Source organism: Sorex fumeus, unplaced genomic scaffold, assembly GCF_029834395.1.
Source record: "Sorex fumeus unplaced genomic scaffold, SorFum_2.1 ptg000061l, whole genome shotgun sequence".
NCBI classification, from domain to species: Eukaryota; Metazoa; Chordata; class Mammalia; order Eulipotyphla; family Soricidae; genus Sorex; species Sorex fumeus.
Genome location: NW_026606118.1, coordinates 21,254,208 through 21,278,905, shown reverse-complemented (window position 1 = coordinate 21,278,905; position 24,698 = coordinate 21,254,208). Strand labels below are relative to the sequence as shown.

The 24,698-nt window shown below is 41.8% G+C and overlaps 1 protein-coding gene across 3 annotated transcripts in view; it reads left to right on the top strand.

The window, feature by feature from the left end:
• The window catches only part of PHACTR2 (phosphatase and actin regulator 2), a 308,176-nt gene that overhangs the window by 189,661 nt on the left and 93,817 nt on the right, over positions 1–24,698 (top strand). For all 3 annotated transcript variants that reach the window (XM_056126232.1, XM_056126233.1, XM_056126231.1), the window contains exon 2: positions 3,478–3,645. In XM_056126232.1, the coding sequence (XP_055982207.1) occupies positions 3,478–3,645 (168 nt within the window). The remainder of the gene's footprint in view (positions 1–3,477; positions 3,646–24,698) is intronic.

Genomic DNA, 24,698 nt, shown 5'->3' with positions numbered 1-24,698 from the left:
ACAGCTCAAGGCACGGAGAGCCACCTAGCTTCCTTAGGCATCATTATCCTATCTCATCTGCAATCGTGATAGCATCAGTTCCCTCTGACCTAGTTGTCTGGTCCAGTGCCCAGAAATTGTATGCTGAGCCCTAAAAATGACAGCACAATCCTAAATCATTATTTTAGTGAAGAGAATGTAGGATATAGTTCAGTCTTTCCTAAGCACTGCTGTAATGTTTCTCTGCCAGATGTTCTGTGGCCTTTAAAGGAGAAAGGAAAAAATTACAGCGAAGCAATGAATCTATAACAGAAATTTAAAATATATAGTGATAATACTATGTAAGCATTATAGCTGTAAAGGTACAAGGAAAAATGCCTAGAAACAACACACGCACAGAAACTAAAAAAATACAAAGATAAAATATAAAGCAATTTTAAAAGAACGTATGATATTGTTGCTGGAGAAATAGTGAACCCAGGGAGGCCACATGCAAGGCAAGCACCATATCCACTGTACTATTTTCTGAGTCCCTAGAAACCATCTTTTGGTGAACCAGGTTTTTATGTTTACTTCTTTTCTGTTCTTTGTGTTTGAATGTCATATGCATTTGAGTTTATTCTTTGATACAATACATCTCTCTCCATGACATTTCTTTAAATCACTCTGCATACCTATCAGCAATACAGCAGAGTATATCAAATCATTTTTACTTCATATGATTTTCTCTTACTATTTTTGTTGTTATTACTGGGCTTCAGAAATATATTCTCACTGGCTTTCATATATTTATTTCATATATTTAAGGCTGGAGTGATAGTACAGCGGATAGGGCGTTTGCCTTGCACTCACCCGAGTTCGATTCCTCTGCCCCTCTCGAAGAGCCCGACAAGGTACCGAGAGTATTTCGCCCGCACGGCAAAGCCTGGCAAGCTCTCCCTGACGTATTCGATATATTCGATATGCCAAACACAGTAACAAGTCTCAAAATGTTACTGGGCCCGCTCAAGTAAATCAATGAATAACGGGAGGATAGTGACAGTGATATATTTAAAGGAAAGTTGAGACCAGCTTTTCTACCCCCTCTTTTTTTTTTCTTTTCACAGAATGGTAATCAATTTCTGTGAATGAATCAGCACCTGGAGGCTTTAAAGTTCATTTCTAGACTTCTGCCTATGAGTTTTGTGAGATTGTTCAACCGTATTGAGGCCTTTTGTTCTCTCTCTCTCTCTCTCTCTCTCTCTCTCTCTCTCTCTCTCTCGTGTGTGTGTGTGTGTGTGTGTGTGTGTGTGTGTGTGTAGGGCGGATTGGGAGCCCCTTGTTTCTGTTGGACAGAGTGAGATTTTCAGATTCTCAATGTGGTCTTCACTAACTCCACACTGGGTGGTGGCAAGACACCTTCTCACTACTGGATGACGCTGCCCAAATGTTGATGGGAACAAGGCAGGAGAGATGCCTTGTAATTGCTGGGCAGGAAGGGAAGTTCACAATTCCATCCTGCAGGGTCTCCCTGGCACAGAAGCTGTCTTCTTTACAGCTGCCAGGCCTGAGAGTCTTGTCTTCATGGTCATCTCTGGCCCCACCCTGGCAGCGTTGGGGGGCGGGGGGGAACGTGCTGTAGCCCACTGGGGGTTTCCCTCAGCCTCCATGGCACAGAGAGTCAATTTTGTCTGTGGCATTTGGCCAGCCTGGAGCAATGGATTGTCTACAAGTGTTGTGTCCGGTGTGGCTCTCCCTTTCCTGCTCCTGTGACTGCAGGAAGTGGGCCTTTGTTGATGCTTGTTTGGTCTATGCTCATTGGTATTTCCAGGTTGCTGGCTTTCCCAGCTCAGAGTCTGGTATACACACACCAGGACTCTTACCTCTACCTTGTTTTCGGGGCCCTGTGGCCCCAGGTCGATCTGCTTTCCTTTTTATCTCTGTTTTTTTTTTAAGTGAAGCAAAGTAATTTTACTTAAAGACATTTAGTCAGAGAAATGTGAGAGGAGAGAAAGAAAAAGATAGCTAGTCAAAAGAGAACATGGACTTCTCCAGAGTGGAAAAAGCCTTCTAGCAGAGTCTTTTGATGTTTGCTTTTTGTATGACATTCAGGGTGTTTCAGAGGAATAGTAAGAAAGTAAGGGTGCTTGAAATTTGTGGGAGCAGAGGCCCTTGCCACTTGATTTTTGCTGTACTTGTTTCCATTTTCTCCTATATTTTGTTAGGAACTTTTGAAAAGGAAAGAGTGGTGGAGTGACTACCCTCCATCTCAATTCAATATCTTAAAAATTTGCTGCAGTTTAATTTATTGTGTATATTTGTTCATATGGTCATTTCATCTGTCTTTAAATTTATTGTGTATATTTGTTCATATGGTCATTTCATCTGTCTTTCCACTTGTCTTTTGATGGGTGTACGTATATTTCAGCATGTGTATCATTAAGTGGACCTCAATTTTGTTAAGATTTTCAGATTCTCACGTGGTCTTCACTAACTCCACACTGGGTGGTGGCAAATTGTGTATAATTTGAGGACAAATTATACACAAAGTGAAATGCAGACAATCATGCCATTTGATGAGATATTTTGTATTTTTCCCTTTTTTGTCATATGTTAGTTTGACCGTTTTTAGTACTTCATGTAAGTAGAACTTCACAGTATGTACACCCATTGTTTAGCACTGTTCTGCAAAGTTTTGGGGATGCATTAATATCGTTGTATATTTTTGGTGTCTGCTGTCTGCCTCTGGCTGAGTGCTCTTCATTGGCATGACAATAACATAGTTTATCTATTCTGGGCTGCTTCCAGCATTTTGCCATTAAAATTTGATAGTTGGCACAATGTAAGTCATAGCTGTGTTCTGTGTAGAATATAGCACAAATGGAACTTAAAGTTTGGGTCCTTTATTCTAATCAATAAAATGATTAAGGCCCATAAAGATACATTTTGTCATAGATCTACATTTTCTTGTTCCTGATCAGTTGATTTGCAACTGAGAACTTTTTTTTGGTAATAAAAACAAAAAGATAGAAGTTTTAGTGTTGTAAAAATGCGAATTTAGCTTCTTGGCAGTAAATTTTATTTTGTGAAGGAAAAACCATGGTTTTAACTACATCATAACTGTAATATTTATTACTAAGAATGCCAAAGTAGCCTCTGGAGGAACATCCTATTTCAAGAAAACTTAGAATACTTTATTCCTGTGCAAAATATTGATGTAGTTTCTGCAGATGGATTCAGCTGAGTCTGGCAGGCCCTTACTTTTCTGGCCTTACCTATTATGTAAGTCCCTTGCTTCTTTTCTGTTTCCCAAAAATCATTACCTAAGGGGACTATAATTTCTGATTGATTGATTCCCTGATAGATATCAGGGGAGTACTCTGGCTGGAAACGGGGCATGATAAACTGTATGTGAAATTCCAATTAGAGCGGTATGCTTTTTAGCAGTGTGGGAAGAGAGAGATAATGTGAATTCAAACTTCTTGTAACTTTTTTCTGATTTTATTTTTCTTTCCACAGTTGATGGACTGGACAAAGCTTCTATAGCAAACTCGGATGGCCCAACAGCAGGCTCCCAGACACCTCCCTTCAAGAGAAAGGGGAAACTATCTTCCATTGGTAAAATCTTTAAGCCTTGGAAATGGAGGAAAAAGAAGACCAGTGACAAATTTAGAGAAACTTCCGCAGGTATGAATAGCATCACGTGGGTAGAAGCGATCGATGGTGAAAACTTTTGAAGGGGCAAGAAATTGTGTCTTGCAAGTATCTGTGACTTGAAATTATTTCATTTGAGAATGAAACAACTTGGGGTGCTGATGTGCTTTCTTTTTGTAGCTCTTCTAGATTCTGGTATATTTTTGGACACTCACATAAAACTCGGTGTGTAGGGAAAACGAGGATATGCCTCAAGAGCATGTGCCCTGCATGTGCTGGATTCACGAGGACCTGGATTCGATTCCTGGCACTACCTGGGGTCAATTCCCCTGATCACTGCCAGTGTGGTCCCACACAATTAAATATAAATAGCAATGCGAGCTACTGGCTAAGCAGGGATAAGTAAAATCATGGAAAAACGGGTAAAAATGCTAATCAAAACCCGGTTCCAAGTACTGGCCTATTACCATTCGCACACACCACAATGCATCCACTCTACTACCTTTTTATCCACTTAGATTAAGTAACACAATCCTATTAGTTAATTTTTAAAAATCACTTTCTTTTTGCTTTATTTGTTTGACATGATTCAAGTGGCTGAAGGAAAAGTACTTGGACACATTTACAGTTTTTAATTTCTTCAGATAATTCACTTAAGAATTTTTTTCCCAGGAAGGCACTTGGTTTACAAAGTTGTTAGCAATAGAGCTTTTGGCATCCGGTGTTCCAACACCTGTCTCACCATCAGTGTCACCTTCCCTCCACTAAGATCCCATGCTCTCTGCTGATCCCCAGCCTTTCTTCTTGACAGGCACCTTTGAACATTTGGGTGTTACAGCTTTGGTTTCCTCTCTAGCGTTGTTGGCTTTATGGCTTAAATATATGCACATACGTCACCTCTACTCCATTGATGCACGCACCCATGAGGCCCTTATCCCTACCCTCTGACCTTGGACCTCAATTTCTTTCCTTCTCTATCCTTCTCATTTCTAGAATCTAGGCTCAAGGATAATGTACGTACTGCCCCTTTGATACCTCGCATTCCCTCATCTTGTAATCTAGATACACCACAGATGAGTGAAATTATCCAGTGTTTGTCCTTCTTCTGATTTACTTCACTTAACTTGATATGATATCCATTATTTCCATTCAAGTTGCAGCAAATTGCATGATTTTTTTTAATCATTCCTTGAAGCGGCATAGTCTTCTGTTGTGTATTCTTTATCATTCTTTATGCATTCTTTATCCACGTCTTTATCCATCTTTATACATTCTTTAACCATCAGTTGTTGGATGCCTGGATCGATTCTATGTGGTAGTTATTGTACCTGTGCCATAAGAACGTTTTACTCTTTCTGGGTGGGGGAGGGTGTGCACATGCCCACAAATTCTCAGGGTTTATTACTGGCTTTATGCTCAAGGATCACTCTTGGAGGTGCTCAGAGACGATATAGAGAGCGTGAGGGTCTTCGAAGCCCACCAGTAGTGATTCCTGAGCACAGAGCCAGGAGTAATCCCTGAGCTTAGCCAGGCATGGCCCCAAACACAAACAAACAAAGCTAGGAACTTGAATGGGCTGAATTCTAAGGTGCTTTCAGTTCCATGTTCTGTTGTCAGACTTATCTCCTTCCAGCCCCCAGCTGGACATCTTGTTCTCCCTTGTTCTGTTGTGAGTTGGACTTCCTGCAAACCTCTTTCCTACAGTTCCTTTAGCATTAGGAGACTTGGGCTTTTCTGGTTACTATGGATGGCCAAGATGGGGCAGGACTTTGGACAGTGACATGAATCTAGCAGTGAGAAGAAGGGATGGAAGTTGCTGTGGTTCTGTCTGCCCGAATGTGGCCTGTCAACTTCTTCCCCAAAACAAAACACACAGAGACAAAGAATTTCTCCTTCCTCCTCATCACTTACTTTTTAATAACTTAAATCACAGCAAGGCTGTGATATTATCTACTAGCCCAGAATATTTAAGGAAAGTCATTTGGCATAGTTTTAACTGTTACCTTAGGTGATCTCCTGTTAAGAAGGAGAAACTATTTTTTCCTTATATTCTGAGTTTCATTTTTCAAAATTGCAGTGTTTTCTGTAAATTTAGCTCTATTAAGTTTTTTTGTGGGGGCTGTGTATATCTCTAGTTCATACAGACTTCCAACCTACAATGTGAACCCAAAAATACTATCAAATACCTCGCTTTGTTTTGCCTCAAAATTGTTCATGTAGAATAAAAACAAGCCAAGATGATAACTGCATGATTTAATTCTTTGTGCATGTGTCTGCTGTATGTACTGCATGATTTATTTTAAACCCCACTTATTATAGATGTTTTACGTGAATTTCAAGAGAGGTTATGAATATCCTGTGAGGTTAAACATTGGGGTTAAAGATGTAGGGGAAGTTTTTTTGTCATATGTTCTTTATCATCTTGCCTAGATGTTTATATTGAGTCTTCAGGTTTGGCTGAGCTTTGTGGAATGTATTGGTCAAGTCTTAAACCAGGAGGCTCAGATGGTGGCTCATATGTCTTTTTCACATTGTGGAAAGATGTCACACTTGGATGAAAAACCAATGTACTTGGAAATAACCAAGAGAAAGGTGTTTTCTCCTTTAATAAATTATCGCAAACTGTGAAATCTAACTGTTTGGCTAGGATCAAGGTCTCATGTACTGTCTGGCAAATTATAAAGTGCACCTGAAGCGAGAGCCACACTATCTTGGGATATGAAAGAAGGTGCATTTCTTCCAAGAAACGTCATGTTTTTCCTTTTCTTTAGCTCCTGGATTATATACACATGGACATGAATCTTTCTGTGTTCCACTTGCTTGATGATTAATACCTCGAGTGCTCCATCTACATTTCTATTCTAAGAATTCAGAATTAGTAGGAGACAAGGTCTCTGCTGATTTGTGGGTGCCTCTGTGCTCACAGATGTCCTCTAATGGTGGGGATTGAGAAGGGTCACGCCACGAGTTGTTCTGACGCCCTGGGAGGGGTGCCTTCTGTTCATCCAGGCAGGTTGTACCCATGCCTCCCTTCAGATTCATTGGCCTCTTCGAAAGTAGAAAACTATCCATATCTTCGACTCTGCTTGAGAATGGTTGGTAGCTTGTTAAGTTTCAGGATTCTTTTTTTTTTAACCCCCCCCTCCCTTAATATCTTCTTTTTTTTTTTTCATTTTGGGTCACACCCGGCAATGCTCAGGGGTTACTCCTGGCTGTGCACTCAGGAATCACTCCTGGCGGTGCTCGGGGGACCATATGGGATGCTGGGAATCAAACCCGGGTTGGCTGCATGCAAGGCAAACACCATAACTGCTGTGCTATTGCTCCAGCCCCAGATATATTCTCTTCTTCACTTTTCTCTTAAAAGAGAGAACCCTTCTTTGTTCCTATTTAAGCCCTTGGTTCTCTCCCTTCCCTATCTCAGAAACTAAAAATATCCTTTGCACTTTTTCCCCCTACATAGTTATTTCTTCCTGTGTTTGGGGAGGGGGCGTGGCAAAATGGTGGAGAGGAGAAAACTGAGAACATTGACTCTGGATTTTCTAAGATGCTTTCACCGCCTCAAAACCCAGCTTTCGGATACATGCCTTCTGACTACATACAGTTCTTCTGAAAACCAAATACGAGCACTTAAGCTCCTACACTCCTTTACCTTTGAGAGCAAGTATGTTGAAAATCCAGCCTTCTGTTTCCTGCTTTCTACTTGCTGCTTCTATTTTCATTCCACTCCAAGAGTCACTTCAGTCTCTTTGTCCTCAAATTGAGTGTCACTCCTGTTTTCATCCATTTCAACCTCAGTGACATTTGCCATGACTGATATGTCTTTCCTTAATTTGAAAAAATGGCTCTTTCTTGCTTTAAAATAAAAAGGCTGCTTACTTGGTTATCTTTGACCTCTTTTTCTCTCTTTTCCTGTCTATCCCCTTTCTTGCTCCCACTAAACCTTGAGGAAAGTTTGCTGCATGTCTTAGCCATCCTTTTTCTTTGAAAATGCCCTTTCCTGGCACTGCCTCTCCCCAATAACCACACCTCTTGCACTGGCCAGCAGAAACCAGGCAGGTCTTTCTCAGTTCTGATGGGCACTGCTGCTGGGGATTGATCTTAATTCAAAGTGCAATTGTATGATGGACTGATACAGACATCGACATAGTGACGCATCGCCAACACTGATCTCTGAGCTGAGTATTTGGCATGAAATAAGAGAATTTCATTCTCATGGATCTTTCTCATCCTCGAGTCTATTTGTTGATAATTGCTATGAATGAGCACAGAAAGTGAGAGAAGAGGATTTTGGAAAATCCCTTGTACAAGTAACATCCAAACACAAACGGCCTTTGCTCAGCCCTATCCTTCTATTGCAGATTTGGCTTTCTTTGACATCCTGACTTTGAAACCTGGACTTCTTGGTCTCTTCCTTACCTCTTAGCATCTGTATTCCTTCGGTTTGCAAAATCTCGGGTTTATTTTCATCCAACTATAGGGTCCCTAGCATCAGCCTTTCTTCCCAGGTCCATTTGAAGATCACCGTTACTCAGGGTCTCCATTATGGCAGTCTTGGATCCTTGTTATACTTACGTGTCAACTGTCCTAACTACAGAAAGCTAGAGAATGCTCCAGAAGGTAGGAGGAGGCAGTCCACAAGCCTTCCTTGTGGAGGGGTTGGTGGATCTAACTGGTGAGACTGACAGAAGGTTCAGGATGGCATGAGCCATCAGAAACCCCAACATAGCCAAGAAAACAACTTTACAAGTCTCCGACAAGGCATCTAGATCAATGGGTCCTTCATACCAAGATCTCTGTTTCTTGGTGTCAGTGTCAAATAGCAGAGCGACCATGTGAGTGAAGCTGGGAAATTCAGACTGACCTTTCTGATCGCTGTTTTCCTCATGTAGGTAATAGTGGTCATGGACAGGTAATTCCTAGTGCTACAGGAACAGAAAGGATCACACTCAATTACAAGCATGTACTTGTGTCTGCCTCTTTTGTCAAGAGACCAGGGAATTGAGTTGATAACTAGGACAGGAAATTATCAAAGGGTACAGTACAGAGACCTGCTGCAGAAAATGGGAGATGGGATGGATCTGTGTGAATGACCTCTCTTGGACCCCAAACGCCAGGCGTTGGTACCCCTGTTGTGGTGGGAATGTGAATTTTGGGTAAAAGGTGGACAGAGAACATTATCTCTACTCCCTCCCTTCCCGAGCCTCCTGGATGAGGAAATCTTTCACAGGGAGAATGTTGCACTTGTCCCTTCTTGTTCAGAGAGTGTGACTGATCCCACATGGTTTCTTCAATAAATTTGAGATTTGTCTGCTTTCCTCGGTGTGATCCAGTCTTGTCTGTCTCTAGTAGTCCAGCGCCATGCATGTTAATAATAGACTCTCACTGAGCAATCCCCGTGCTCAATTCTTCCCAGAATCCCCTTCTTGCTCTTCCCTCTTCAGCCGAACATCTGTGCACAGCCACCCCTTTTGAAGCAGTGGTGTCAGAACAGGTCTCTTCTTTTCAGAAAAGACACTTGGCCTTGATTCTGCACCAGCAGCAACCCTCATTCCTATACTTGCACTCCTGTATGACATAAACATTATCAGGTTGCAGTCTTGTCCTAATTTGTTCTGTATAGAGCTTGGAGATATCTCACTCATGGTCCCACTTCAGCTGCCATTGATAATCATAGTCCACTGGTTTGCCGCTCTTTGGATGTGCCTTGCATTACTCATACTTTGAATGTCCACAGTAACTGAAAATATAGCTCTGGGTGCTTTACAGTTCCCTGAAAGGAATTTCGTATTGTAAATGATAACAGAAAAGAGAAGATTTGTTAAAATATAACCGAAGATGTATTTATAATTACAGGCATGTACCTGTATCTTGAAGTCTGCTCTAGTACTCTTCTAGGTGAGGAGACTTGCCCTTTTAGCTAATAAAATATTGTGGAAAATTTCTCTTCCCTACTTTTGCCCTTCTTTTCAAAGTATGCGAAGTTCCTCAGTAGAGAAAATCCAGGCAACTTATCTTCATTAAAACTATGACTTTTATTTCTGTGTTAGTCATGGGGAAGGAATGCCTTTCCGATTGTTAGATAGTGTTGTCAGTGTCAGCATTCTAGGAATCAGAGTAAATTACGAGAGTCATCTGGTAAAAAGCTTTAATTTACTGAAGATATCCTGTATTTTCCAGTGATAGTGGTTGGTTTTAATTTAATGCTATTATGTGCCAGATTCTTTTCCAAGATTTCTATCATATTATCTCATTTAATCACCAAAGCTTATGAAGCTTAAATGCTCCTATTTTGCTCAGAAGGAGAGTAAGACTAGAAAATGTTTACTGATTAGGAGACTGTAGCACTGTAGCACTGTCCTCCCGTTGTTCGTCGATTTGCTCGAGCAGGCCCAGTAATGTCTCCATTGTGAGACTTGTTGTTAGGAGACTAATACTAGAAAATTCAAAGGACTTGCCTGAGAAAACACCTGGTAGGAGGCAAAGGCACCATTTGGACCCAAACAGTACGATCCCTAGTCAACACTTTTGACCTTTATACTACATTGATTCAATACAAGATAAATTTATACCCCAGTCAATAAGGATTGATCACTGAAAGATGACTCTAGAGTATGGCTTGCTTCATGCAGAATTTTTGCTGTGATAATGATTTGATTTAAGGAATTATTTTCATTATACTTGTCTGGCCTCCTTTTAGCAGTGTAAACATAGAAAAATTATTGGCTAGGATAAAAATTACGTCTGGTGCTGTTAAAGAAACAAGTCTCCGTAACCATAGAGGGATATCTTTATCTAATAAATAAGAAAAATTTGAGCATTTGCTTGGGGTGATATTTATTAAGAACTGATCTGGTTGCATTAATACATGGTAGCTTTCTAATTTTAATGTGTCTTATTCTACTAAGAGGCTTTCATATGTAATTTAACCTCCTGCCATACTAGAGAAAGGGAAAAGAGTATCTCCTCTCCTTACCCCCATGCTCTACATCCCTTTTCCTTGGCAGAGATAAGTCCATAACCATACAAGTCCACACAGGGTGGCTTGCTTATATGTTATTTAATATCCGTTTGTCCTCTCGGTGTTTATTGAGCAGCTCTCACATGTCAGGCACTATTACTAAGACTCTGGTGATACAAAAGTGAACAGAAGACACAAAACAAAGATTTCCCTTATGGGTCTTACATTATAGTAAGCAGCAAAGCAGAAAGGAAACTCAGCAAGTTAGGTTATTAAAAAGTGAAAAGATCACCCTCGACTCCAGGATACAGAGAGGAGAAGGAAAGAGAAGGAAAGAAATCATGGGAGAAGTTACTGGGGGAGAGAAGTTACTGGAATGCAGGGCTAAGGAATTCAGGCATTTCAGTAATGTGGGGAAGTAACAGCTATATATCCGAACCACAGAGTCAACAACACTGAAAACATGAGAACCAAACTACAGCAACCCAGTTTTAGGAAGTGCCTGTCAAAGTTGTAGGCTCAGGAGTAGAGGAGGGAAGAGGGAATTTGGGAATATGGGTGGAGGGAATTTGACAATAGTGATGGGTTAGTGCTGGAACATTGTATGTCTAAAATCCAGCTATCAATTACTTTGTAAATCACAGTTCTTTAGTAAATTCTAGGAAATGAGAGGGAAAAAAATAAGGAAGAAAGAATATAGGGAGAGAAGTGTATAGTGATTGGTACTCAGGGAAACTTAACTAGAAGACATTTGAGCAGACGAGATGAAGAGAAGGAGAGGCACTTGGAGAAATACTATTAGGTAATCTCATAACATGATGAAAATACATGCATTTTACATGTGTTAGGAGATAGCATGTATTTCTGGCTCTTTCTTCATGGCGCTACTATAGATGTAGCCCATTATTAATTTTTCCTCTGACCAATTTTGCAATGAAAGTACACCGCTTTCACAAAACTCATGATTATTCATTTTGCTGCTTGTGCTCCTAACAAATCATGTCATTTTATTCTCTTCAAGTCCTTACTAGAAGAGGAGCTGGAACTCAGGAAGGGGATTTAACACTGTGATAAAACAAAAAAGAATCCATCTTTTTAAAGTCTTCCTTTCTTAAATTCAGGCTTCATAGTCCAAAAACACAGTATCATGGAATCCCAAGATTAGGATCCCTCCAGTGTTGGTGTTTTTCCAAAGAACCAAGTGCCAGGTCCTACAGAAAATGCCCTTTGTGAGTTAAAACCGCTGATGCATTTTTCTTCTCCAACCACCAGCTTGCCAGTAGTGGGGAAGTGGGGTCGCCAGTAGTGTCTTGTTAGATTGCTTGGAAGGACCCGAATTACTTGACAAAATTCAGCTTAATACCACAAATCACCAGAAGTTTACGATTCATTGAATTTGTTATGAAAGTATGATGGTTTCTGAGCTTTCAGTTGAAGTTGAGAATGGGAGAGTTGTAACGATGCTTCTAATTCTGTCTCCAGAGCAGAATCTCCTGCCTGTTGGAGCAGTGCTGATCACAGAAAGTCATTCAGCTCCTGAAATGCTGGTTCCCAGCCCTAATTAGGAGTATTCTTTTCTGTTGGCCTGAAAAAGATCCTCGGCAATGTTTCTAACTCTCCATAGGTGTGTGTATGTGTGTGAAAGAAAGTACGCATACATATTCCTTGATCACAATGTCATATGACGATTCTCTTATCTTTCCTTCAGTTTCTTTCATCCCCTTGATCTGTTTTCATTCAAGAATTTCCCATCATGAGAGCATGATGAGAACATTATCCAGTTACGTCTGATTGAGTATCAGGATAGGCAAGTGCCATGATAAAGTAATTCACAAGTCTCGGCTCTCCTGGAGCTCACAGGAAGTCGGTGGGTATGCCCAGACCCCCTGCTTCCTTTCTTAGCTCATTTTAAAAATAAGGGATACACCCAGTGATACTTGGAATCACAGCACCCCCTCTAGCTGCTCAGGTGAAAACCGAGGCCACACTTGGTGGTACTTAAGGGTCATGTGCTCAACTTCAGGGCTTCGTGCCATCTCTCAGGCATCTTGGCTATTTTTAATGTTAAAACAATGAATGGCTTTCCCAGAAATGATTATTCTTAGTCTTGAACCAAAAACCATATATGTGTGTGTATACACACAGATATGCACATATATACACACATATAGTACATATATACACACACATATATACATATATATATTTTACCATTTATAATCAAATCCAGAAAAATTCAACTTGTTTGTAAAATAATAAATTATCCATGAGAATGGAGCCTCTTGTATTTGTCCAGAGAGTTGAAAGTTCTCCCTTCATACTGTTAAGTCTCTGCTTATTTAGTGTCCTCTATATGAAAAATCATTACTCAGATCCCCCAAGCTGGGTAATCTGCTTAATTCCTTATAATAAGATATTGAATGTTCTCTACAAACTCGCCCACATGGTCCCCACACTTGTTTCTCTGTATTTTCCTGCATAATTTCCAGTTAAGCAGTCTCCCCATGGCGTATGCCTCCCTTTCCAGTTCACTGTTTTGTAGATTGACAGGAGCCTTGTCCCACCATGTTTGAGTGAGTTAATTTTGTGTGTTGGCACTTCACATGTTCATTACTTCTCATTCTTTCATCGTTCTCACTTCCTACTGTACCCACACTTCTTGGGCACTATTTTCTTGGACAGTCCCAGAAGTCATTCTTGCTGCCTCGCTCTGTTCTAGTTGCTCTCTTGGAGGGCATCAGATTTTAAACTGTTAGCTAAGTGTTTGTCCTTCCTGTTTAATTCTAGGTTTTGTTTAGGGGCCATACCCGGCTCTGCTCAGGGTTTATTTCTCACTCTGTGCTCAGGGATCACTCCTGGTGTTGTTTGAGGAGACCACGGTGATGGCGAGAATCACACTGGGGTCAGTCCCATGTAAGGCAAGCGCTTTGCTCCCTGTCCTGCCTCCGCAGCCTTCCTTGTGTTCCAGAGGCCATTTCAGTGCAGGGCCCCCCCCCCCCCCCTGCATATGTTTCTATTTTCATATCCTATACCCTGGGTCTTGTCAGATCAGTTACAAGCTCCAGAAAGTCAGACCTGCCTTGGTTAACCTGCATTCTGATCCACTTTTGGGGTATGCCTTCCTTTTTTTATTTTTCAATTTTTTTAAGTTGAATCACCCTGAGATACAGTTACAAAACTTTCATATTTGAGTTTCAGTCATCCAATGATTGAACACCCATCCCTCCACCAGTGCACATTTTTCACCACCAATATCCCCAGTATTTACCCCCCCCCCCTTCCCAACCCTCCTCTTTCTCTATGGCAGATAATTTCCCCCATACTCTCTCTCTATGTCTTTCTCTTAAACTGGATGGGAAGACCACCCCTGCCACCTCCCTGTTCTCAGGACTCCCGTAGATTGCTTCTGGGAAAGCCGATGATTCCTGTTTTTTTAATGCCCAGTCAAAGGGGGGTTGAGAAGCCCTGATGGGCCCTAAGAACTGCGTGCGAGAAGGTGCCCTTGCTTTCCCGACGGGCCCCTGCATGTGCGTGCGTGAAGCCGAGCTCGAGCACGGGGTCTGCAGCTCCGTGGGCCCCGTGACCGCTGTTTGACTCTTCCTGCTGCGCTGATGGATCTTCTTGTTGTTCCTTCATTCAGCAAATATTCCCTGATCCCCTGCCATGAGCCCAGATGCTGTTCTATGCACTAGGGATCCGTTCGCTTGCAGAAGGGAAAGTTCCCAGGCTCGTGAACCTTGTCCTGTGCTCTTGGCCGCTGGCTCCGATGATCTCCCCGGTCCCTCTGGCCGCCTCTCCCCTCCCGGCTGACTTAGCCTGTCAGCTGTCCCCCCAACCCCCGCCCCTGCCCTTTGCTTTACCTTGTTTTTCCCCTCAACTTCTCAACTCTGGATTCTTCTGGTTCTGCCTCTGAACATTTCTCTGTGTAACATTTCTTCTTTGTGTTAGCTCTGTACTTCTCTAGATAGCCCTCACTATACTTTTTGCTTTGAGTGTGAAAACGGGTTTCTAGTGACATAGTGACAACTTTTCGCATGGAAGAGAAGCCAGGTCACAGCCGAGTGATGCCCAGAATGGCTTCTCAAAAGTCCCTACTTCAGGGGTCCCGAGGTTTCCTGCAGTGGTTTCTTAACAACCCCTCAGTGGAAAAAATTCCTATTACCGTGCCCCGACATAGGCTGGCTGGAAAGAGAGTACAGGGGTTAAGGCACTTGTCTTGTTTGTGCCCCCTCCCACACCCCGGCTCCCCTGTTCAAACCCTAGCCCCTGGTTTGGTCATCCTGAGCACTGCCGGGAGCCATCCCTGAGTCCAGAGCCAGGATTGAGCACCGAGCGTAGACAAACCTAAAGCAAAATCAAAGTCCCCAGCAACCTAGACACCTCCGAAGGTGTCCATCAGGGTGGGCGTGCTGTCAGCACCAGGGTTGCGTGCTGTCAGTATCTGCTCATCCTTTCAGAAAACATAGCAGGCAGGTGTTGGATTTTTCTTTTTCCAAATCTTTCCACTGCTTTGTATCCCTTTTCAGCTCTGCCTGGGAACTGATAAAAGAATCCACCAGAAGTGATGCTCAACTCTTCCTGACAACTCTACCGTCCGCCTTTGAGATTTTTCTCTGCATGGCTGTCGCTGGCTTCTGGGGGAATGCAGCTGTACTGAGGGACCATTAGTTCATTCTCCGTCGCTTGCCACTTCGCTTATCAGGACCTTTTCTCAAGAGCCCATTCCCGGGGTCATTCACCACTCTAGTGTTCTGTCTCTTTAGGCTACGGGCATGTCCCTGCAGTTCTGTGCAGTTAACTGCATGCATAGTTTCAGGCCACGCCCGTGTCAGGACACAGCACTCCTTCATCACATCCCAAATCACCCCGGTGCTTCTTTGCAGTCAACACCCACCAGCACCCACCACCCCTCTTGCCGCCACCTAAGTCCTCACCTCTGGCCACCCCCGACTGTTCTTTTTCATGAGGGATTTGTCATTTCAGGAATGTCATAAAAGTTGGAGGGGTTGGAGAGAGCTTCAAGGGATCGTGCGTGCTTTACATGCCAGGAACTTTGGTTCAGCACCCCGTGCTGTGTGGTCACTCAGATACAGCTGAAGCACATCCCTCCACTTCGAACTCCAACCAACCCGGCACCAAGCCAGGAGTCGCCCTGAGATAGTGCCGCCCCTAAACAAAACAAAGAATCGAAGTCACTGGTCTCAAAGTTGTTCATGACTAGGTTGCTCAGCGTACATCTTTGGGAGGTACCCAGGTTGCGCTGAGTGGGATTCTCAGTTATGACTGGGTATTCTAGAATTGATCCGTGATCTTGTTCAAGTACATAGCGGTGTTCAGCTTGGAGTGGTTATGCATTGAACTGAAGTTTCTTGTGAAAAAGGTTTTTTCTTTTTTTTTTTTTTTTTTTTTTTTTTGCTTTTTGGGTCACACCCGTCAATGCACTGGGGTTAACTCCTGGCTCTGTACTCAGGAATTACTCCTGACAGTGCTCGGGGAACCATATGAGATGCTGGGAATTGAACCTAGGTCAGCCATACTGTGCTATCGCTGCAGCTGTGTAAAAAACGTTTTTTTTTTTTTTAATTTCTGTAAAGAAACTATGTAGAAGCTGCCAACCTAGCGTACTGTCAACAGCAGAAGGGAGTTCTATTTAACCTGGTCCATACACCTGCCAGGTCTTGGTATTGCCAGTCTTCCTTTTTATGTAGTTGAAAATATTAAAGGCGGGGTTTGCTGTCTTTCTTATATAGTTTAATACTGTCAAGCATATTTACATTGTTGTGAAATGGACCTGCAGAATTTTTCAGTCTAAAAGAACTAAAACTTTATACTCTTTGTTCCCTTTTCGCAGCCAGTCACCATTTGGCTTTCTGTATTTATGACTCAACTCTTTTAGGTATTGCTTAGGTGTGAAATCATGCAGAGTTTTTCCTCTTTGGATTAACCTGTCCAGTGGCATGTGGCATCCTCCAGGTTCAACCATGTTGTGGCAGCATTTCCCATGGCTATTTCGGCTCTCTCCCATTGTGCCTTGAAGCCTGGAGTGGGGGGAGTGTCTCTCAGAAATACTCGGCCCACTGATGCATAGCCTGACTATTAGGTGCTCAGGCCCAAGAGAACTTAAGGCCACTAGATCCACGTCCAGGTGGTGTTTGACGGGGAGGAGTGGGGAATGTGGTACTGGGAACTGAGCTTGAAGCCTTGAGAATGCAAAGCTTGCTCTCTGCTCCTTTGTACCATGTTGGTTACTGAATTATCTCCCAGTGGATATTAGGTCTTATTTTGATGCTGCTACTGTTAATGTGCTGTTTTAAGTTTTTAGTTTTACTTCAGCTGTTACATTATGTGTCTAATGGTATTTTGTCATGGTTTTGATTTGCATTATGCTAGTGGCTCCAAGTCATCACTTGCACAGCATGTTGTCATATAAGTTGTGTGCCATCCAGAGTTAATTTCTGGTGAAAATTTCTCTTTAAGTCTTTTCTCTTTAAGTCAGTTCTAAAGGGTATCTTACTATTGAATTTTGATAGTTCTTTATATTTTCTGGACACAGTTTTTATTAGGCACTCTTGAAATATAATTTCATGTCCAGTTCATGGACTTCACGTGTTTGACACAGAAGCCTTAAAAAATTTCTTTTCATTGGCTCTCATCCCAAACAATGCATTTTGTTGAATTCATTATAGCCAAAGTAGTTTCACTTCCACATGTAATCAGTAGAAAAATTATGAATAATATGTATAGTATAAGTACTGTGCGCTAATTGATTGCGCCACTGCAGTGGGTAAGGCGTTTGCCTTGCATGCAGCCAACATGGCCGAGCCAGGTTCAGTTCCTCCACCCCTCTTGGAGAGCCCGGCAAGCTACTGGGAGTATCTCGCCTGCACAGTATAGCCTGGCAAGCTCCCCGTGACATATTCAATATGCCAAAAATAGTAACAACAAGTCTCACAATTTGTTGTGAGATTTTAGTGGTGCCCACTTGAGCAAATCGATGATCAATGGGAGGACAGTATTACAGTGTTCATTGGCTTGCTCTTCAAGTCCATGTTCTTCCTTGAGCATGTATCTTGCTTGCTTTCTTGCTTGCCTCTAGGTTTCTTTGCTTGCTAATTTCTACTCCGGAGAAGCCTGTGTTCTCTCTTGAACACACACTTCTCCTTTTCTGACCCCTAACATCTTTCTAAATAAGTTTCAGTAAAAACAATCTCACTTCAGAAAAAAAATTTTTTTGAGATAACATCAGTTGACAGGAGTAAATTTTATTTTTAATTTTGCACACAATCGTTACAATACATTTAATGAATGATTGCAATTCTTTCAGTGTCTCATGCAGCCCAACATCACACCCTGCACAGGAGGGTCTGCTTCCCCCACCATTGTCTTAGGGTCCCTCACCACCACCACTACCCTTGGTAAGCTTGATTCCGTAGACCAGTTCTAATACCTTTGATCCTTTATTATTGCCTTACCATGTTTCTTTATATTCTGTGTATGAGAGATCGTTCTGTATTTGTCTCTGTCCTTCTGACTTCATACAGCCTGATATTCTCTAGTTTCATCCAGGTAGCAGTAAAATTGCATGATTTCATCTTTTCTTATGCCTAAGTAGCATTCATTGTGTGTGTGTGTGTGTGTGTGTGTGTGTGTGTGTGTGTGTGTGTGTGTGTGAATTTTGGGGGTTGTTTTTATCCAGTCATCTGTTCTTGGACACTTGGGTTGTTTACAGATTTGGGCTGTTGTGAATGCAATGAACACTGCAATGAACAGTGTCTCTTTGAAATAGTGTTTTGGGATACTTTTCAAGAAGTGGTATTTCAGAGTCATATGGAAGCTTAATTTTTAGTTTTTTGAGATGTGTCCATATTGTTTTCCAGAGAGATTGTACCGGTTGACATTTCCATAGGCAGTGGATGAGGGTTTCTCGATAAGATGCATGAGCTGTGAGACCATCTAAATTGGTATCAGTGTGTGTGTGTGTGTGTGTGTGTGTGTGTGTTTGCTGCTAGGGTTTCATCTAGGGCCACATGAAGGTAAGCCAGCTCCCCACCTGTGAGCTACATCACTGACACCTCGACCAGTGGTGCTTTGAAATATTTGCATGATCTGAAAAAGAAATCCCATACTCTTTAGCAGTGGCTTCTCACTCCCCTCCGCTCCCTCAGTTCTTCCCAGCAATCTTTTCTGTCTATATAGGTTTGCCTGGTCTTGATGTTTCATAGACATGGATTCATGTAATGAATATGTGGTCCTCTGTCACTGGCTCCTTTTGCTTAGCATGTTTTCTAGATGCACGTGTATTGGAGCATACTTCCATGCTGAATTTCTTTTTATTGTCAAATAATAGTCCCTTTAATTTATCCAGATAATGTCAGGGTTATTTCTGCTGTGGGCTGTTATGCATAATGCTGCTGTGAACATTTGTGTGCAAGTTTTTGTGTGAACACATGTTTTCACTTCTCTTGGTTGTATACCTAGGATTGGAATTGCTGAGTCATATGGTAATTCAGTGTTTAACATGTTGAGGAACCGCCAAGAATGTTTTCCAAAGCAGCTGCACCATGTTTTATTCCCACCAGAGGTGTTTGAGCAGTTCCAATTCCTTCACACTCCCAGCAGCATTTGTTATTTTGTCTCTTTTATTATTGAAATCCTGGTGGGTGTAAAGTAGGTCCTTCGGCTTCTAGGTTCCTTTGCTTTTGTCTTCCTTTTGGAAATTTTCACAGCACATTTTAATATGTCACCTCTTAACATTTGTAAATTAAATTCTATTGTTTCTTTTCTGGTCCCCCTTTCCACTACCTTAGAAATTCCACGAATATGGGGTTTTTGGTTTTCTTCTGTGATAAAATGCCAGTGCAACCAGAATGGAGAGTCCCTGGCTAATCCCAACCATACAGTAATTGTTAGCAGATTGAATTAACTAACAAAAGTCTGTTGATGAACCTATCCCATCACAGGTATGGGTGCTTGCAAGAGAATGTGTATGATTTGGAAAAGTGCTAGAACTGGAGGGGAGGTATATTCGTTTCCAGTTCTTTGTTAGTGTTCACTTCAGTAATAACTATTTAAGAGCCTTTTGGAGTCTTGGAAAGCCAAAAGAAAAAGTGAATATTTCACCAAATGTAATGGACAGGGTGGCTGTCTCTTCTTGAATGGATAATGCTAAGTGCATATTGCTGTCGGTTCTATAAGCATAAATTAACCTTGGAAAGGTCAAAATGGGGGGCACTTTTGACACCAAAAGGTGAAAGGTTTTAACCAATTGTCTACCAATTGGTGTGTTTTATAACCAAGCCTATCAGAACAAATGTGTATTAGCTTAGTCTCTGAGTAATAGATGGCACACAATAATTCATTTAGAAATTCTTTCATTTTTCTCTATCAGTATAGTGGCATTAAAATATATTTCCTCATGTGAATTAAATAGGATGGAGAGTGAATATTATTCCTCATTATTTTCTCCAGATAGCATGGATTTTTTTTTCTTGGTTCAGTCTTTCTATCTCTAGGTGATGGAAAGAACAATTAGGACTCCCAACTTTTATTTATTAAGCACTTATTGTTCAATCATAGACCTAGTCTGAAGATAAAACTCATTTATAGAAGAGAGTGATCAAAACGCTCACTTTCTGTACATTTGTCATGATTGAAAGCTGCGTTTTATGAATATGGAACCCTCCCATCATGGTTGTGAAAGAGCCAGCTGTGCAACAAATGGCCAACTATTGAGATTCGCCTTCTGTAGAGGACCATAAACCATCAAAATCTTATTTCCAAATGGAATTGAAGAGATTCCCATGCCGCCCATATATTCCAGAATGTGACATTGTTTGTTGGAGCCAAGTTGAGCTTCAAGTTTAAATTTCTTGGGCCTTGGAGCCGAGAGGCTCTGAGGTTTCCAGCCCTTTCCTGGGGGAGTTTGAGTTTCCCAGCTGAGTGTTCTGAGAAAGCATTCGCAAACAAGCCAGGGCTGCCAGAGATGTTGCTAATTTATGATTACGAATGACATTTTTCAAGCACCACACCCGCGGGAGCTGGAGAGATAGTGCAGTGGGTCAGGCGTTTGCCTTGTGTACGGCCAGCTCGAACCGTGGTAACGCATATGGTCCTCTGAGCCTGCCAGGACTGATCCCTGAGTGCAGAGTCAGGCGTAAACCCTGAGCACAGCCGCGTGTGACCCAAAAATCAATAAGTAAAATAGAAACTCAAGCAAACAATTGTTTGGGACCAGAGAGATAGTACAGTGGGCAAGGCACTTGCCTTGCACAAGACTCACCCAGGTTTGATCCCTGACACCCCCATTTGATACCCAACACCCCCGGTGGTCTCCTGAGTCCCGCCAGAAGTGATCCCTGAGTGCAGAGTCAGAGTATGCCCTGAGCGTTGCTGGTTGTGGCCCCCAAACCAAATGGAACATAGGATCATTAACTTGCATTTCTGTATTTGCCACATTTAATTACAAGGTGGAGGGATGTAGAGGAAAAGGACAATGTTCCCATGGAACTCATAAAAAGACTTCCATTGGCACAGAACATGGTGAGCTTGTATCGCTTTAAGGGAGGATCTGATTGTTTATATGCCTTACTTGGGTGGATAATTTCCTAATTTCATTTTCCTTTTGGAGTGGTGCCACTTTTCAACACTTTTGTAGGTACTACAGAACTCCTTCTGGCCTGGGTCAGAGAACTCATGTCAGGAAAGTCCATTATTTTATTTCCTTTGCATATTATTTCCCTTTGTGGTTTTGTTTTGTTTTGTTTTATCCTGTGATTCGAATCCGGTCTTTATCACTAAGGACTAAGTCTTGAAAAGTGACTGCTTTTTGGCTTATATATTTTCCTGATAGCTTTCCCACTTGGAATATAAATTGCAATCTTAAGTCTTATTTCTTGTTGTTTGTTGTAAGGAATTTGTTCATCTTGGCTTAAAGCTATATATATATTGGTCTCAAGTTTTATTCAACTCATTCCCGAAACTCAGATTCTCTAGGTTTTGAAACAGATACTCTTGAAGTTTTCTGTATTCAAGAAGTGTAATTACTCAGTGCCTATTATAAAACAAGGCATGAGAGGTTATGTGCAGAAAAACAAGAGAATAAAAAGCATAATTGGAGAGAAGCTTGATTGCTAGAAAATAGTGAGCGTATACATCAGAGTGGTTACAGTTCTTTGAAAATTATCTGCTCTATTTTCATCAAAGACCAAGGACTGTTAGCATAAACTTGATCCTAAAATGTCTGACAAGTTAATCGTTTTTAATGTAGCAGAAAGTATCAAACATGAAATTTACCATATCAACCATTTTTAATGTAGATCTTAATAATGTTAAGTGTATTTACTTGGTTATGCAACAGAGGTTTTTTTGTTTGCTTGCTTATTGTGTTTTGAGGGTCACACCCAGCAGTACTTAAGGCTTACTCTTAGCTGTGAGCTCAGGGATGACTCCTGGTGGGGATTGGGGGACCATATGTGCTGCTGGGACTTGAACCCCAGTAAGCCACATTGCAAGGTAAGCAATTCACTGTGCTATCACTCTGACCCCAGAGATGAAGAGTTTCATATCCTGTAAACCTTAAACTCTGGATCCATTAACTATCCACTACACTCAGCCTCCCCACCTCCTCCAGCCCCATAATTTGTTTTTAAAGAAAACCTGAAATGAATCAGATAGTAAAAATTTAAAAAAGTGACACTATAAGAAAAGTAACCACTCATTTAAAGCTGATGTGCATATTGCAAGCACATGTCATTCTTTCCCTTTTTTGCTGAGTGTTTCAACTCGGTGCTCAAAAGTTTAGTTTAGTTACTACTCCAAGAAACTTGAAATATGTTTCCCCTTTGGAGAATCTGTTTCAGTTGCTCCATGGGAAATATATGAAATAAAGTGTTGGGGGGGGGGGGGGTTTCTGGCTTTGTTTTATTTTTGATTTAGGGGCCACACTTGGAGGTGTTCATGGATGACTTCCAGCACCACACGTGTTTGGGGTTCTATTACTCTGTGCTCAGAGACCATGGGGTGCTGTAATCCAAACTTGAGGATCCTGTGTGCAAAATACCCAGTTCACTCCTGTGAGTCATCCCTGAGCCCTAAAGTAGTATATTGTTGTCTTTAATTAAAAAGTAAACACATTTTGTTATGAATTTTAAAGTTTATTTTGTCTTGTTTTTTTATTGGGCGGTGTGAGAAGGAAAAGATGAGGTGTGATCTACACCTGTTGTGCTCCCTATCTCCACACTTGGGGATCACTCCTGGTGGTGCTCAGGGGATCACGCTAGGAATTGAACCCAGGCCAGCCATGTGCAAGGCAAGCACCTTACTTGCTGTACTATCTTTCCTGGCCCCTGGAAGTTTATTTTGGATTAAACTAGAATCAGATAGTTGGATATTAATAATGATAATAACTATCTCTTACTGAGTTGTCAGTGTGTGCCAGAGGCCACTTTAAATGCTTGTCATCCTGTAGACTGAACATTATTGCCACTCAATGCCTCTTTTGCAAACCACAGCACCCAAAAGGAGAGAGAGAACAAAAGGGAATGCCCTGCCACAGAGGCAGGGTGGGCTGGGGGGATGGGGGGTAGGAGGGATACTGGGATCAGTGGTGGCAGAAAATGGGCACTGGGGGAGGGTGGGTACTCGATCATTGTATAATTGAAACCCAAACACAAAAATCTGTAAGTCTACAACTGTACTTCATGGTGTCTCACTAATAAAAATTTAAAAATAAATAAATAAATAAATGCTTGTATTCTTCCTGATCACTCAGTGAGGTAGAGTAATTAGAATTATAATCCCCTTTGCAGTACTCAGTAAACTGACAACAGACAAGTTAAATAACTTGCCCTGGGCTCCAGGCGAAAATCAGAGCCCATGTTTGTTTCTCAGAAACCTGGTTTCTCATTCTCAGTCGGAATAGAATAGTAATAGAAAGTTTATTGGGGGTGTGAGAAGGGAAAGATGAGGTGTGGCCAACACCTGTTGTGCTCCCTATCTCCACACTCGGGAATAGTTCTCAGTAATAGAACCCCAAACAGCACGGGTACTATGCTGTGTTCAAGGTCTGTTAGTACTATGTCAGTATACCTACAGGCATCACCAAAGTGACTTATGCACGTGTGGTACAATAGCACACATACACATATAAGAGCACACATACACATAAAAGAGCACACATACAAGAGTAGGGAGGAAGGAAACAAATATTTATGTGACCATTGCATTGTGTCTGACACTTTCCAGACTGTTGCCGTCATCCTGATGCCCATCCAGGGTAGGTCTCACCTGCTCTGTTTCCATGTGAACCAACAGAGGCACAGAGTTTAGGAACTTCTGCATGGTCAAGTCACAACATGTGGATTTGACCCCAGGGTCTATTAAGGATTAAAATGTAGGCTTCTAATACAGATTGTGCTAGAATATTTATATTTTCTATCTTTTTCAGTTTTCTAGAGAAAGCTGAGGCCCCTAATCACACCTTAATGATCAGAACTTTTGAGGGCTGGAGGGCTAGTCCAGCGGGTAGGGTGCTTGTCTTACACCCAGCTGACCCGGGTTTGATTTCTGATACCACACCCAGATCCCTGCACACAGATCCAAGAGTAAGCCCTGAGCACAGCTGGGTATGGCTGACAAAACCAAAAAAAAAAAAAAAAAAAAAAAAAAAAGAACAACCAATAATAATAATAATTAAAAAAACCCAAATCAGAACGTTTGAAGCAGAGCTCAGAAGGAGAGTGTTGACACATGGAGTATCTGGGCCATGAAAGTTGGCGTTGCTATTAAGCAATGCATTTTTCAGGTCTTTCTAGACTTGTGATTACAACCCGATAAATAAATCCAGTGACTGTTGTAGAAAATAATGACATCAGCATGCCTCTAACGCACCTGTGCTACACAGCGTCAGAGCGCAGCCTGCTGATGTGAAACCAGCTCTGAACACTTACATTTGTCTGCAGTTGGGCAAAAGCATCACCTAACACTGTCTGTTTGGGCGTGATGTTGACTGTCTCCTGCTGTTGGTTGCATACTAGAGTGGATGTGAAAGACAGAACGGTTGTATGGGTTCCTTCCCCCTTCACAAGTGCTTGGAAAATGGCAGAGCAAAATTAATTGCTGAATAATG